Here is a 17,423-nt window from a genome sequence, read left to right as displayed (position 1 = left end):
ACAGCGCCAATGGACGGTCCAGTGAAGGAGCGAGCAGCGTAGTTCTGCTTGGGTTGTTTCAAGAAGTTGGCTAGGGAAACTGTGGAAGGTCTTTACTTCGAGTGGAAAACATTCCTGTTGGATTGTGAAGGCAACCGTTCTTAAGACAACCAGAAGATAGAGAGCGACACGTACTATTAGCTTGGTGAGATAGTGAACCCTGTAGAAATGTGAAGATAGTGGCAGCTTCAAAGACCAGATAACTGAGACGGACATTTTGATTTATTGGCGTTGTCTCACATCTTTTATCACCTCTAATAAACATCATTCATCTTTACCATGATCCCTTGATGAGGTGCCTCTCTTAGATTCCTTACAATAGATATCTCGACCCGATTCTTAACGAGCTCTGGCTTTATGTTCTGTAGAAAAAAAACAGTTCAAGACTATGTTTTTACCTTTTCATCTCTCATGCTACCTTCTGTTGACAGAGGTTTAGGAGGATCGACTAATCCAATCATTCATAAATCTATAACAAACTGACACTGCAGTAATAATCTAAATGCACTTCAAACACCATAACTTGGCAACATGATCTGTTTCTATAGAGAAATACAATAATGTAGATATAAGACTGGCTAGTGAATTAATCCACATTAACTATAGTTACACTATAAATTAAAGATTTCATTTTATTGCGTGACATTTTGATAATTAGTTTTTACAAAACAGCAACAAACAATGACGTAGTAGTAAACATATTAACACTCTGTATTATACAGACACACCCATATATATATATATATATATATATATATATATATATATATATATATATATATATATATATATATATATATATATATATATATATATATATATATATATATATATATATGTATTATGTGCGAGTAAGCGTCTGGCAATTTGTGTGAGAATGTGTTGGTGTGTGTGTGTCAGAATTTCACATGTTCATTGTTAATTCCTCTGTTTTCATACTGTTCAGTTACCCAACAATGCTTCTAACTGCTTTAGTCAATGGATATGCACCTTGACCAGTAAAAGCCCCGTTAAAGTCATCCATATCAAGGGCCCAGATCATGACTCCAGCAAAGTGATTCCTTTTTATATATTTGGCCTGAAACAAAAAACAAAACACTTTTATTTTTGTCTTTGTATTAATCTGTTGATTTTTTTCTTCAGTTAATACTATCTAATGTGGGAAGTTGGAAGTAAAAAATTGAATATTTAACAGTTCGTGTATGTAGGCCTTTTAAGGCTTGTTAGTTCAGTTGATAAAGCGTCGCGCTATTAAGACTGTCCATTTATGTTTCTATTTATTCTTTAATGAAAAAAAAAGTATTAATATTTTGTACTATATTTTTTAAACATAAAGTATAACTTTTTTTAAAAAATATTACTTTCATATTTTACTAGCACTAAATGTAAATTATTGCAGATGTGATCTCCTAATATATAAACATTTTTTTACTGTATATATATTTTTTTTCAAGTTTTGTAGATAAAAATAAATAAAATGTTTATTTTTCATGTAACTTACTTTTTCTATTAAACTTTGACTGTCTTCATATGCAACCCATTGATTATTATAAACCATATAAGGCACCATCTGATTGTCTAATCTCCTGACTTTGCCTCCATTTTGTATCATCTTATAAATCTGTTAATAAGAAGTAAAGTATCTTCCATTAAATTCTAATAACAATACGTGGATTCTAGAGCCTAAGTTTATTACTAAAGGACTTTACTTGTTTTTCCATATCCATTTCCCAGATTGCTGTGCGTGCTTGTACTATAAATATTTGTCTATTTTTTCTACCATATCTGTTGATTCATTGCTCTCATATCTAAAGTGCTTGTATTTATAATTATTTTGTGTCTTGTTCAGTTAAAGGCTACTAGTTTCTCAAAAAAAAAAAAGTTAAGTTCACCTTTCAGAACTTGCGATCTTTGGGGCAGATGTTGTTAAGGTTTCTTTGGCCAAAAATTAACGAACAGGGTGTCATTTGGCCAGCACAACGACCGCTTTTACTTTCCCCAACTTAAGTCAGCTACCCATTAGAACTAGGAGGACTCAGGGCCGCCTTAAAAATTCCCCAATTTTTAATCTCAGTCTTCAACGAGATCCGAAACCCAGGACCCCTTGTTTGGAAGCCAGGCGTTAAAACCACTCAGTCACCAAGGCCCACCAAAAACTACAATACGAACAGTGATGATCTACTGCATGTGGTATAGATAGCGTAAAGGTACCATAACTATGGGACAGGCTGGATAGGACATCTATCAAATATGGAGGATGTCCGTATGCCAAAGACAATCTAACTTTACAAAGCTTATATCAATTTTGTCTATCTGGCAAAAAAAAAGTTTGTACACGTGATTTCTGGGATCAAGTTGAAATTTCGGACAATTATTTTTTGTACCTTACAAAACAAGAATCATTTAAAAATTAACTAATTAGTTAATTAATTATTTTGTTATTTATCGAACAATGACAAGAGATTTTACTTGACAGATGTGGTGGTATAAATTAAATTAGTCCCCTTTATAGTTTGTGTTGAAAATTAGGTCGCCGCTTAAAAGTTTGAAACTAAATATAGATAACTATTAAACCTTTTTTTTCATAAGTACTACGGTGACTAGTGTATTGGCTTAAGGGCTTGAGTCCTCGAGAGCACCATTGTTATGAATTGATCTGGGCAGCCAAATTTGGACATGGTTTGGTCAAATCTATGAACGCAGTATAGAGATTTGAATTTAGCTCTCTACATTTTTTTTGGATTTGACGGACTGCAAAGATCAAGCAAACCATGCCTAAACCTCTTCTAGAACTCTAGGTTGTCTTGTAACCTGTTTATCAGCACCCTAGCCAGGTTTTGCCAAGGATTTGCCACGACGGTTGTCGCATATTTCTTCCTCTTGAAGAGATGAATGATAAAGACATCTTTCGACTCTTAGGGTATATTCTTTTGCTCCCACATTATATGGCAAGTCTCTGTTAATTTAACTGTCATCTCTGAACTGCCCAGTGCGTTTATTTCAACAGGGATGGAGTCTAATCCCGAGGTCTTACCAGTTGAGAGGTTAGATTTTGTAGCTGCTACCTCATTGAGCTGGGGAGAATCAGCAAGTGACTTATTGATTGTGACTTGTTCAAGGCGGGCAATGGCTTCGGCGCTAACGCTTGATGGGCAGTTGAGGACGGTGCTGAAGTGTTCAGCCCAAACGAACAAGTATTTTCGGTACCGTATTTTCTTTTTATCTGTAAGAAGTTTGTTTCCATCAACGCTAATGATAGAAATCTTTGAACGAGCCTGGATTTCATCCGCTTTCATTTGAAGAATTCATTCCATATTACGTCAAAGGAAAAAATCCACTACGTCAAACGGCCTAGTTAGACTAAAAATGTCTTCATCAATATTAGCAAGTTTTCGAGGGTTCATAGACATTGATGCACTGGGTGAGTTCTTTTAGCATTACATTTAAATAATTCATTCATACAAAATGGGCTATTAACAAAAAAAATGTCTTTATTAACTCGAGAGATTTAAAGAGGGTTATAGACATTGGTGCACTGAGTTCTAATAGAATTCTAAATCAAACTACATTACTTAAATTTTCTTTTAAATCGTCGCCAAAATTGTTCCGAATTTTATATGAAAAATCTACTAACACAAATAACTGTTTGAAATCCCTCTTCTAATAAATAAAACAAACAATCTTCTTCTCATTTACGAATATCGGTTGTTCCGGAAATTTATGAAAAACAAAAACATTTTAACTCTATTTATGGAAAATCACACTTCTGTCGTACATTACGTTTAATTTTCTACTTAAAACGTTTTAAAATCTAATTTTCGTTTATATTTTGTTCCGATTTTAAAGGAAAACAAAGTCCTTACACCAAAGTATGGTATGAACAGTTGCGTCAGTAGGCAGGTACGGGGGATGATGACCGCACCGGGTGACACCCACCAGGGGGTGACACCCAAGTGAGAAAAATGCACTTTTCCAAAATGCAACTTTTAAAAAAATTACTGCATCGAATTTCTCTCACAATTTAGTATTAATATGTCCCAAACCTTCTTAATTTAATTGCATTAGACTTTGTTATGTGTTGCAGACGCAAGGAGAAAGAGTTTCTGAAGCTCAGAAATGTAGAAAAACGCTTAGCGCCAGGGGCGAAGCCCCGGACAACTTTGAGTGAATTTAAGGCACTCCACCAAACATCTTATCTGACCAGTTGAGTGGTGAACGTAACATTTTTTGTTGCAATGTGATGAAAAACACATAGGCGTAAGCCTCTCGTAAGCCATTCGACGCATAAGGCTGCAAGCTTTCTCCACGGAAATCAGTCTAAGGCAACTTTCACAGCCACTTCTTTGCAGTGCCCGCGAAATTCAGGACTTCTACAAAGGTTTGACGCCAATTAGACCTGGACGGCCATGTTTTTTATTTCCTCTTTCATGGTAAGGCTGAATGTGGTTAACGTGTTTCGTCTTTTCACATGATATATCTCACAAATGTCAATTGACGTTCAATAGCCACTGACAGCGAATGCCTGTGTGCGAAAAGATTTCTCTATTGGTAAAATTATCTCGGGAGGATTCGTAGGATCCTTCTCAGCCATCACTCAGCCTCTTTTCAACCTTCCACGCCTCGAAGCGTAGATGGCCGTTGGGACAATGATTGTATTGAGTAGGTGGATTTTAATCTCCAGGCTAATTGATTTGTTTGTTCAGATAGGCCGTACTTATTGAAAGACGGCTCCTGCTTTCCAATCCGACATGCAACACCATGATATATATCTCCATCACTTGAGATAACATTGCCTAAATATGTTAACTTTACTATTTGTTCTAGATCTGTATGACTAATGTTGATCGGGAACTGGATGACCTGCACCCTATATGTATAACTTTGATGGCGTCTTTATCGGTCATCTCGTGTATACTGTGACGAGATGTTTAATTAGTAAATTTGTGGCTTGTTTATTTAAGTCTAGGTGGAAATTTTATTAATTTATCCCGCTCACATATAAGATTTTGTACAGGCACACCGCAACTAACAGTAAGAACAGACCAATATTATAAGTTCATAAAAAAAAATAATTAATAAATGAAAGTTTACAAAAGATAGATGATCAAATAAAATTATAATTAAAAAATGAAATGAAGGTATAATATCTAACATAACTGCTCATCACGGATTGCTAATTGGTGAGTGATTGGAAGAGAAGAATGTTCTATGTCTGGCTACTTATATTCTTAGCTGCTAGCCCGTGGTTCGTCTTCTAGCGGTCGAAGGACTGGCACTCAGAAGAATGAGTCATCCGGCCCTGTCTTAGGACGTCGGCTCGGGATGTTCTCTATGCTGTAGGCAAGCTGGCTCTAGGGTGAGGCCGCTGCCTGTTTAGCAGTAGAGAGGGTTGGTGCTGCAGACTAAGTTTTAGTGGGGTGGACCTCTCAGCTGTGGTCTCTAGCTTGTAAATGGCCGTGCTGACTCACACCAGTTTGTCTTCTGCAGCGAAGGTTGCTCTTAGCAGTCGGCATTAGGCAACAGCTATTGGGCAGTGGACAGTTTGGGCCGGGTACTGGGCAGATGATACTGGGCAGTATAGGGCACTGTGGACACTGGGCAATATTGTATGGCCAAGGACAGTGGGCAATGCCTTCTAGCTGACAGGTATTTAATGGGGGGGGGAGTATCTGATGTGGTCGGCTTTGGTTACAGCTTTCTATGGAGATCTGGTAGTTATAGCAATCGGGTGTAGCAACCAGGCTGGGGATAAGACAGACAATTAGGAACCTCCTAAAGGCATTGAGCAGGGATTCCCATATGCCTTGCGATCATTCAGATGCAGCCATTGGTATCAATCCCTATAGGGTATTTAAGACAATTAGTTATAAAATCTTAAAGCATGCGTATAACTCAATAACAAACAAAATACAAATAAGATAACCACAGTAAGTGTGTTATCATACAATGTAGGATGATACTAGTCAAGATTCATCCATTAAATTTGATTACGACGATAAGTAATAAGTTATAGTAAAATGGGGAATGAGCATAGTATATACTAAAGGATAAGATGAAAGTAAAATACTAGGGATATGGCTACAGTAATAAGGGTTTGATATAATTAATCAAAATTATATTCATCCAATGAACCATAAGTTCACAAGGGTGTAAGACATAATAATATGTATGTAGGATATAACAGGAATGTGAAATAATTACTTTCCCATGCGCTCTGTAAGTTTAGAGCACTATGGTCTAAGTTCTTAGACAGTACTTAGATTCAAGAAAGGTTATTGTTTACATCAATCACTAAGATACAGGAATGGATGAAACATAACAAATCAAATACAATGACTAAGGTTTCAAATGTGGAAAACCATAGCGGCTTTAAAAATACTATACGAAGATATAGCATCGACATAAAATAGTACAGTGTACATACATAATAAAGTCATAATGTAATGACGGGGAACGTGGTTGTGTACTAATGTGTACTCACACATTCTTATAAGATAAAATAAGTATAGTAAAATGTTTACACTCACCCGTTTGTCCCTAATGAAACCTCACAAGTAAACTTCCTAACAGGGGAGACTGAATGAATTCTAGCGGGCCTAACTTAGAATGCTTTGATCTCTCTCTATATATAGTTGGGGCATTTTGTTTAACGGGTGGGGAAGATAGCTAGCTGATTTTCTCACATGTATCTATGTACTGGACATGTCATGCGTCATGTCCGATTTATGGCCTGTACCGTGAGAGTAGGGACTAAGGCGAATATGTATCTGTCCAGCCCGAGTGCCACGCTATTCTTAGAGCGATGCGTATTCTGCGTGGGGGGGAGGAGGGGATAGATGTGAAAAGTTATTAGGCCGCTGCGTGTAGCGCTGGTGCAGCGACTATTGTGTGCTGGTCACCTGTACAGCGGTCAAAAATTAAAAGTTAGCCCTAGAGAGGCTAGTTAATGTTTTACGTCGAGATTCGTCCCGTGAGAAACAGTGCGAGGGGAGATAAATCCAAAAAGAAATTAAGTATGGGTGGACATGAAATAATTGATTTAAGTTAAAAATAAAGTTTCCCACGATTTGCTGGGAAAAACTCAAATGAACTTTTGCATGCAAGTTTCGTATCGTCACATATACATTTAATTGTATTTCAAAGTAATGCTATTTCGCCTGCAAAATCCAAATCGGTTTGGGTTACGCCATGGGAATCCGAATGCAGCCTGTTTAATGACATCGTCGATGGCTACAAGAAAGAGAAATGGGAGTACGATACACCCTAATCTCATATCCGTATCGATGTTGAAGAATTCCACCGCCTGTTGTGAGACAACAGCTTGATTTGCTTTAGACATATTGCTGAATCTGGATAAATCGTTGCAAGATGCCTTTCTCTCTTGCTATTTTCCAGGGATTCCGATGGACGCTATCAAACTAATTTTTTTTAATCTAAAAAACTGAATTTTTGTCCTTTGTTGGTATTCCAGGCTTTTTTGACGAAGTTTCGCAGGACATAAACCTGTTTAATGTTTGAGTTGCCTTTTCGGAAGCAGCTGAGAAACACTTGTATAATTTAACACCTTTTCTTTAAGGAGCTCTTAGATAATCTCTAGTAAAAAATATGTTCAACTCAAGGTTTCTCAATTTTATGATAGTACAATTTTAATTTATACAATAACATTTGATAAAATGTGAAAAACAACGACATTTTAAAATAGAATCGAAAACCATTTTTTTAGTATAAACAATTACAGTTTTTTTGTTCAAAATAAAGAAAGTTGTTTTTTTTTAGGGGAAGATTATATTTTCCTGGGGGGGTGGGGGGGGATTGACACCCCGACTTTACCTCACCTGGTGACAACAACCCTAGTGACGTCACTGGGTATGAAAATCTCTTCACAAGGCTATGGTAATCTAATTTTCATACAAGACTATTCCAAAAAACTTAATTAACGGTATTAAATTTATCTAGAATTCTTGTTTTCTCTCACTATAAAATCAAACATCCGGAACAATCTATTATAGATACTTAAAACTATTGCAATGTTCCGGAAGGAAAATTAAAAGTTTATCAAATTTTCAATAGCTTTTAGTTTTGTTTCAATATTAACATGACGGACAGACAGACTGACAGACAAAACGCAAAAAAATGTGGGTTTAATCCTAATATATATATATATATATATATATATATATATATATATATATATATATATATATATATATATATATATATATATATATATATATATATATATATATATATATCGTGTTAATAAAAACAGTTTTGTTACTAGCCCATTGTGACGTAATTGTGCACCAATGTCTATGATCGCTCGACAACTTGCTCGTAGGCCTAGTTATGAAGACATTTTTTAGTCTAAATAGTGCGTGTGACGTAGTGGATTTTTTTCCCTTTGAAGTCATATGGAAGGAATTCTTTAAATGAAATGCTAAAACAGCTCGGTATAGTAATGTTTATTAACCTCGTTATCTGACTCGTATTTAAAAAAGACCTAATAGCTAGATTTAGATCTAATCTAGATTTTTTAAACTAGATCTAGAATTTTTTTACAGTATATCTAGATTTTTAATTAGACATGGATTTATATTCTAATAAAATTATTGTAGATTCTAGATCTAGAATTTCTAGGTCTAGTTTTGACTGATATAGACTAGATCAAGATATAAAATTTCAATCTCTAGACTTAAAGTGTAGATGTTGATTTCCAAACGTCTAGATCAATATAGCAATGTTATAATATACTAAAACTAATATACTTGTGAGCTGGCGCTCCTAGATCTAATTTTTATCTAATTTATATTTATTTTAATTTGTAATTTATATAGGCCAGGGCTATGATGTTTGTAATTTAGTGTCTTTTTAGTTTATATAGTTCAGTGCTGAGTATTTTTGTAGTTTCCGCTATTTATAACTTTCTGCTAGTTTTAGTCTTTTTCTGTTATTTGTGTTTTACTCGTAGATGAAAAGTAGTTTTTAAAATAGTTAACTAGCCTTAAAGCTGTGGATGTTCTTTCCTATTTTTTGTCCCTGGTTAGTTCTGCTTATTTTTGTCTTTGACATTAGTGTTGGATTGGTTGTTATTTTTTAAATTTCAGTTTAGGTGCAGGTCTGTAAACGGTATAGAGACCCCATATGAGTTTAGAATAGAAATAACTTTTTATCTTCCTTTTTGTATTTTTGTAAAATTAAATTTTAAGATTTTCTTTTTAATGCTGTTTAATTTGGTATATAATGTTGTGTAGTCCGTGTCTTTAGTAATTTGCTAGATTTTATTATAGCGTACGGCTAGGTACAAATTAGGGAAATCAGTAGTCCAGTTTAGTTTTAGGTAATTAGCGTGACGTCATGCTCTCCGATATGTTCGCGCTGACCAGTTATAGCTAGCTCCAGAACCACGTTAAGCTCTCTTTTGTCTTGACCAGTGGTCAGTGCTGACAGTAGTGCCTGTGTAAAGTTAATTGTGTGTATTGTGATTTCAGCTGGGATCGCCTGTAAGTTGGAAAATGTTTTTATTTTTACTTTGTTTAGTTTGTATTTATATTAATAGTTCTTACATCTATTGCTATAGTCTAGATGTAGACTGATTAGTGTAGTGGCATCACTGGCTAGTTAATTAGCCATGATTACCTCTGATGGAACCGGAAGTTCCCTAGACTTGGGTAGCGTCACCCCCTTTAGCCATCCTTAATGCTCCCCTTATTGTTTTTCTATTGTTTGTCCATGTGTAAATATTTTATGTTCCCTAAGTATTTTTATTACTACAATATTGTTAAGATAATGGCTTTAGCAATTTGGCAGGTTCCTAATTTTAATTTTTTAATCTAAATGATGGCTGCGTCCTGAGCACCGCTGTCATGGCGGCTTTGTTCAGTTTGTTGAGCCTAGACTTAGATTTATGTTATTGTTGTCTGGCCCAACGTGTGTTGTGGATCAGCTTTAAAGTATGTATAATAATAATAATAATGTATGGCTTTTTATTAGCTAAATGAAGGTAATAGTATTTACCTCATGCATTTAGGTATGTGTATGTGCTAGACTAGGTCTAGTTCATTATTATTTTGTTATTATCATTTATTATGTCTTATGTTTTATGTATTTGTAATTGCAGGCTATAATTCCTGCCTGTCTGCCAACTGTTTGCCGCAGTTATTAATACTGCCAACTGTTTGCTGTCGTTATTAGTACTGCCAACTGTTTGCTGTCGTTATTTTTACTGTATAGCTGCCGTAGTACTTATAGCTGTTGTTTTATTGCTGCTGTACAGCTGTCATTATTTCTGTATAGTAGCTTACGGCTGTAGTTCTGCCGAATAGCTGCTTTATTTGTTAGGTTCAGTTCAGTAGGGTTGATTAGTTGTTTAGTAGTGTGTACATTTAGTTTTTGCTGATTTCTAAGTTTATTTCCATTTTCGTACTCACATATATTTTTATTACTGTTGTTTTGGTTTCATGCAAATAAAGTATATATATTTTGTTTTATAAATTTAGTTTAGTTTGTTCTTTTAGTTAGCTAGTTTAGTTTAGTTTAGTTTAATTGTGCTGTCTGGTTGCTTAGGCGGCTCTAGCCCCTTGGTCGCAGACCGAGGTGCACAGATTGGGCCCACCCAGTAGAGCTACCATCTGCCTACTGTAAAAATAAATGAATAAATGTTGAGCAGCAGATAACACAAAAAGGCCTCACTCAGTAGCGCCACCCTGACCTGCTCACATTTTTCTGGTGTCAGAAGTGGGATCTGTGCTTGAGTGGCCAGACGCACATTATTATTTTAGATTTGGTTGTTGTTAGTTTTTTTTAGGCTTTTGTTAGGGTTCTTTAGGTCCGTGTTAGGATTAAGTTGGCATTGGTTTTAGGTCTTGGCAGCAGTGTTTATTTTGTTGTAGGTTGATATGAAGTTGTTAGGATATGGATAGTCTAGTTTGTTGTTTTGAGTTTTGTTTTATGTTGTGGTTTTGTTATAGTTGGTAAAGTTGTTTTTTTATTGTCGTTGAAGTGCTAGGCCTAGAAGTTGGTAAGATGTAGCTCTAAGAAGTTGTTGTAGTGCGGAGGTAGTTGATATGGGTTAGTGTTAGGGTTGCTAGGTTAGGTTAGGTCGGCAGAATGGCAGCAGCGGCAGGAAGGATGCAGCGGTCCCAGGCTGAAGTTGAGGTGCCTCGGAAGAGTGATCCGAGAGGAGACAAGACCGCAGCTCTCCCATGCCTGCGGAGAGAGGTCGACACAGTGTTGATGAATGGCGAAATGGCAGTTGAAGTCTGGACTGATGGGTCATCGCCAAACTTTGCTATTGGTGGTGTGATTGAATTCAAATATTACTGCCATGACTTGTGCAATTCTGATGCAGGCATACAGACAGCCATGTAATGGCTTGACAGAGGTGCCCCACTGCCACCTCTGTTATTAACAACTGGGCCAGTTTGTCCTTCCATTTAGGATGACTGTCTGCCCAGTTGCAACGTATAGTCTAATAGCCCTCACATCTTGAGGACGCTACTAAAGAAGGTCTTCCACGCCATCTTTCTGAAGACAGACTGTAAACCACATGGATGTCACTCCTCACTTTCTGGGTGTCCTGTGTCAGCCGCTGGTCATCTCAACTGGGCAGCAGTGGTAGACCGGCATGAGATTTAGAAGTCGTCAAGAGCAGGAGCAGAGCAAACCTGTGGTGTCTTTTTCCCTTTTATTAAATGTTTTTTATATGTTCTTACCACACTGTTCATTGTGTGGCTCCTTTTATACTTTGAATTGTTTTAATGTATTTATGCATATTATTTTTAATTTGTAGTTATGCTTTTATGTATTTTGAATAATGATTTTTTTTATTTTTGTATATTCCATGCTTGCTCTACTAATGGTTTTGCAACCTAGTAGATGTTAAGCTTTTTAAAGTCTTTATTGGGCTCTCAAAAGCCAATATTGTGCTTGATTGTTGTAGCAGAATGCTGTATGTACAATTTTTCTAGTCATGAAATTTTCGATGTTTCCGTCTATGTACTCGTTATGTTATTTGTCTTGGAGGCCATGACATAGATAAATGTAATACATTTTACGCAGTATTCTTTTGTTGCCTTTGGAAGGCCATATAATGTTTTTTGTAAGTTGTTTTGACTTTTTTTTGCTTTTTGATGTAGGAAGTAGTTTTGACTTTTTTGAAGTACTTAAGGTACTCATTAATGTCATGTTAAGCTGATTTGTCGAACAGTGGTACTTTTATTTTTGTATGTGTTATTTTTTTTTCATGTATTACAACCAGTTATAGCACATCAACTTTGTGTTAGTGTTATGACACTTTGTGTGTACTATTTTTTTGGTGTGTTGCCACTGTCATTTTTTTTGTGTTTTGCCATTTGGCTGAACATGTCAGCTATGTGGTGTTTTATTTTTTTTTTATGTTCTGGTCTGTATGACCCTAGTAAAGCCTTTAGTGACTGACCATAAGTCTGTGTGACTATGGACCTGTTTGAAGCCTTGGTGGCTTTGTGTAAGTCTGTGTGACTTTGTTTATCATGTTTGACTAGGGCGTCATTATATAATATGGACATTACAGGATTCAGGGGAGGGTAGGTAGAGATGATTCTCCGCTCATTGCTTCCCTCCATCACCAACCCCTAAGGTTGACTGGTGAGTTTTTTTAAATTGATGATTATGCAATTTGTGTAAATATTTAGTTACTTATGTAAATACTTTAGATTAAAAAGTATTATAAAATATTTTTATAATGGCGGGGAGTGTTGGCGATAAATATAATCGCAATCGCCCTTTGCTTGTGGGAAAAAGAGGGGTTTAAAACGGGATGGTGGTTGGGGGGTGGCACACACTCCCAGTTAAAGAAGAGAATTTCTCGCAGGCAAACGTAAACTTGGTCGTAAAAGTTACGTAGTGAGTCTTAAGCCTACACGCGGAGGTCAAGGGTATGGTACAGCATAGGTGCTAAATTTAAGGTCTGGAGAAACTTGTCTCCTTACAGTGGGTATGGGAATGAGGAGTGCTTTGCTCTAGTTACTTATAGGGATTAAATGTGTTCATAAACTAAAGTAGTATTCATTTTTTATAACTGCATTAATTTCTATTATCAACACCCCTTTTTATATTATTAATGGGTAGCCCCTTTAGGAAGATTTATTGTGTGAGTGTAAAGGTGTGTTACCTCCTTCAATTTTTTTGTGTGTGGTAATTAATTTTTACCTATACCTACGCATATATTTAATATGTATGTAAATTTATGTAATATATTAATATAAAATATATATGGTTGGACATTGCAAAATGGCTAGAAATCACGATAGAATATAATGTTTTGAAAATAAAAAAATAAAGAGTTTATGGAAAAGACAGATGAGTTGAAAGTTTCTATATTAATTTTTTGGAGTATTGGTCTCTTTTCATCTTTTATAAACAGAATACTTATTCTGCTTATAACAAATGAAAATCTTTAAAGTTCTTAATATGATGATGTTCACAGTTTATGAAGCAGGCTCCCTAACACGGACGGGTATCTAAAGAGAAATTGGGTCCCCCTGTTGATCCTATAAGACTCCTGGGCTCGAAATGTATCAAGTCTTTTCCGCGACATGCGAAATATCAGGCCGATGCTACATCAAAGTCGATTTGTAGTCCAGTGTTAGTGGCCTGTTTCAGCCGGCCACTGTATAAAAGCAGCTTCTGTGACAACTATATGTGAGCTTGCGCTCCCAGAGCTATTTTTTAATGTACTTTTGTTGTATAGGTTAGAGCTATTTTTATATATTTTATTTTTATAGGTTAGTGTCAGATTTTATAATTGTACTTCCGCATATTTTTATATGGGTTAGGGCGGGTAGTATAAATAGTTAAACCCATGCTACATCCTGTACAGTTGACCAGCGGTCAGTAAAGTATATCGCTGTCTGTGTGACAGTTGATGACCTTAGTGATCTGGCATATGATTATTTAATCATTTCTATATTTCTGTACCTGGGACGGCCTGTAAGTTTATAACTATTTTATATTTTCTTTTACTAGATCTATGTCACACTGTGTAAATATGCTAGATATATTTTAATTTAGTTTTATTTTCTAGTTGGCAGCTTTTGTTTTGAGCATGTTGATTCAAAGATGGCGGCGCCCATCAGTCAGAGTGTTCTAGATCAAATAGAATATATATGATTTTGTATTTATAATTTTCCATATATGTATTGTAGGCTATTATTAATGCTGAATATAGCTGCTGAATATAACTGCTGTGTTATGGCTGCTTTAAGCTGCTGAAATACATGCTGTTGTATCTAATATTACTGCTTTAGGCTGCTGCTGTAGATCTAGATTCTACTTTATTCTAGTGTTTTTGGGGTACCGGTACTTAGATTTTAGTCAGCTTAGTCTGTTCTTAGTGAATACTAATTCTAATAATAAGGTGTCTAAGGTGTTATTGTTTTATTGTTAGTGTTATGGGTTGGTTGTAATAGTAGAATATTGTTATGTATTTCTGAATCTTCTGGCTAGATGTACTAGTAGGCACACACATAAAAACACTGTAATTACTGTAAAGAACTTGACGACTAAACTTTCAGTTTCATATAACTTTAATGACTATTAACTCTAACAATTCGTCACTGTAACATGTAGCAGACCTGCCTACCGTTACGCAAAATGCGTATTCGTTACGCAAAATCTCCCAAAAATGACCGTCAGTACGCAAATACGCTTTCAACCCGTCGCGTTACGCATTTCGTATCCTTCCCCCCCCCCCCTCTCGTGCCTAGCTTACCATCGGTCACGGAGGTCACGCTAAGCCGTCCTGTGGGGGAACACATTGTGTTCAGATCTATACGTTGATTGGTTCTTAAAAGCATAGATTTAGTCTAGAAATGAAGAACGCGAGAGTGAGGGAGTGTCGGGTTGGTACCGTCAGTTAGCTGATACACCAACGTGACTTTTTTTTTGTAAGTTCATTAGTAGAAAATAATTATGTTGAATCCCTGATTCCCGTATTCATTTGTATAGAAAAAAAATATCGAAGTGCTATCGATTCAAAACACATTGAGTGACATTGTAGATATCTAGTCTAGATCTAGATTATATATATATGACAAAATAGTGGTTCGCGTAAGTGTTACGCATTCTGGTGCCAAAATACGCATTTTGACCATCAGCGTTACGCATTTGGACTTTTTTTGGTAGGCAGGTCTGAAATGTAGCGTAGAAGACTGTACAATAACTGTCAGTTTAAAGTTAGCTATACTTCGTTGCAATTCATCTCTTCACTTCGTTGCAATTCATCTCTTCTCAACTTGCATCGAGCCGTATTCCACAGAACAGACCAACGACACACTTCCCAGTGTCGCTCCAGGTCTTCCAAAGCTGAACCAAGTCGTACTCAAGACTACCAAATCAGAGCCGCACACGTCTTACATCGACTGTATCGACTGTAACGGTTCACTCACGACTGACTTTCACATTAACTCTCTTGCTTATATAGAGTCCCTAATCGCTCTTCCAAAGTTGCACAAACACTGCTAGTATCATCTGGAACAACACGTGAGGAAACCTCACATCCTGTCTTTGTTTTTACATGTAGATTCCAGAGAACACCTGCTGCAGTGTCATCTTGCCGGGGTTACAAGTTGTGACCTCTATCTGTCACTGGACATTGCTAGTACCTTCTGGAATAACACGTAAGGACACGTCACATCCTGTCTCTGTTTATACATGTACATTCCAGAGAACACCCGCTGCTGTGTTATCTCGTCGGGGTCACACGTTAACCTCTTCCTGTCACTGGTCATTTGTAACAATATTGTAGATCTAGACTAGTTTATTGTAGGGTGTTACTGTAGATCTAGGTGTAGTGTAGCAGTTGTAGTGATTTAGTTAGATACCGGTAGTTGGTTTGGTTAGTTTGTTGGTGTTTGTAGTGGCGTAGATTTAGAGGGTTTTAGTTTTAGTTAGTTGCTGGGTTCAGTTGTAGTGGTTAGTGTATATATTATATTTTATTATTGATTTATATTTTTGATTTCTTAAGTAAATAAAGTTTCATTTTAATATTTAATTTGAAGTAAAGTTTCGTTGGTGCTTTCATTTAGTTTAGGTTAGTAAGTCTGGTTACTTAGGTGACTCTAGCCCCTTGGTCGTAGACTGGGGTGTCTCACATGAAACCCACCCAGTAGAGCTACCATCTGCCTACTGTTATAAAATTTAATGTTGAGCAGAGAAAAGGTCCTCTCTCGCGCCTCCTGACCTGCTCACATTTTTGGTGTCAGAAGTGGGATCTGTGCTTGAGTGACCAGACACGTATATTTTTTTTGGATTAGGATAGATTGTATTTTCGTACGAGTTAAGTTTAGGCAGTGATAGGAAGTAGTGATAGTGAAAGTTTAGTTTTCCTTGGGCATTTGCTAGAGAGGTTAGTAGGCTTTAGTTTTTGAGTAGTTAAAGAAGGATGAACAGCGAGGCAGCAGCAGCAGCAGAAAGAATGCAGCCATCTTAGGCAATTTCTACGCTCCACTTATGGAGAAAGGCGGAGCGTCAACTGCCTCATTGGGAAGCTGTTCAGAATAAGCCAGCACCCGAATGAGTCTGTCTGCACCGACTCACACCGTCTCCTTCAGGCATTTGAAGCACTCACCGACAGGCAGAGAGCTCTATCTGAAACTCCCTTCAGCGAGTCTATCTTGAGGGACCAGTTCCTAGAAAACTTCAGTGACAGGACCTTAAGGAGAGACCTGCGAGAGAGACTACATAATAGGCCAGAAACCGAATTTCTGGCGATAAGAGACACGGCCATTAGGTGGGCACAGGACGAGGATGTTGCACTGCAAGTCAATCTCACATGCAGTGAGATAAAGATTGAAGGCCAGCTAGCTGCGCTTTCCAAACAAGTGGAGGAGCTGGCAGCCCAGATTGTACGTCTACAACTTTCAGGGCCAGAGAACTTTAGCTGTCCCTACTGCAACCACCATCAACCTGATCACATTAGCAGCAGTGTGAGACAGAGTGCCTCACAACCAAAGCGCGCCATTAACCATAACAGGCCAGCGACGAAGAACAGAAAATGTTACACTTGTGGCAAACCTGGCCATCTTGCTAGGAATAGCAGGCTGAAGAACAGGTTCCACCAAGGTCGGCTAGGAAAATCAGGGAACCGATCTAATCGTCAACACCACCAAGGCAACTGCTCTAAATGTGGTAGCCGGGACCACTTCACCAAGGCTTGCCCTACTGTTAGTGCAGCAGTGAGCAACATTCAGGTTGCCTCACCACAGGCAGTACAACAGCAATCTGCATCTAAGCCAACAGAAGTATTGTGGGAGACGCCTCAAATTACTAGAGGATCACTGCACCTGAGTCGTTGGTTCACATAGAAGTAGCCTCAGCTGACGCTACCCGAAGCCATATGGAGGCTT

General features: G+C 37.0%; 1 protein-coding gene across 3 annotated transcripts in view; it reads right to left on the bottom strand.

Moving 5' to 3' along the window:
• Window positions 1–470: 470 nt before the first annotated feature.
• The window catches only part of LOC106056023 (probable serine/threonine-protein kinase MARK-A), a 198,534-nt gene continuing 181,581 nt past the window's right edge, over window positions 471–17,423 (bottom strand). For 2 of the 3 annotated variants that reach the window (XM_056019719.1, XM_056019721.1), the window contains 2 exons: window positions 1,541–1,660; window positions 471–1,117 (listed from right to left, as the gene is read on the bottom strand). In XM_056019719.1, coding sequence (XP_055875694.1) covers window positions 986–1,117; window positions 1,541–1,660 — 252 coding nt within the window. In that variant the 3' untranslated portion in view covers window positions 471–985. The remainder of the gene's footprint in view (window positions 1,118–1,540; window positions 1,661–17,423) is intronic. The other variant, XM_056019720.1, reaches the window with a different exon arrangement.

The sequence above is a fragment of the Biomphalaria glabrata genome, chromosome 2, assembly GCF_947242115.1.
Source record: "Biomphalaria glabrata chromosome 2, xgBioGlab47.1, whole genome shotgun sequence".
Taxonomy (NCBI): Eukaryota; Metazoa; Mollusca; class Gastropoda; family Planorbidae; genus Biomphalaria; species Biomphalaria glabrata.
This window is presented reverse-complemented; position numbering and strand designations above follow the sequence as displayed.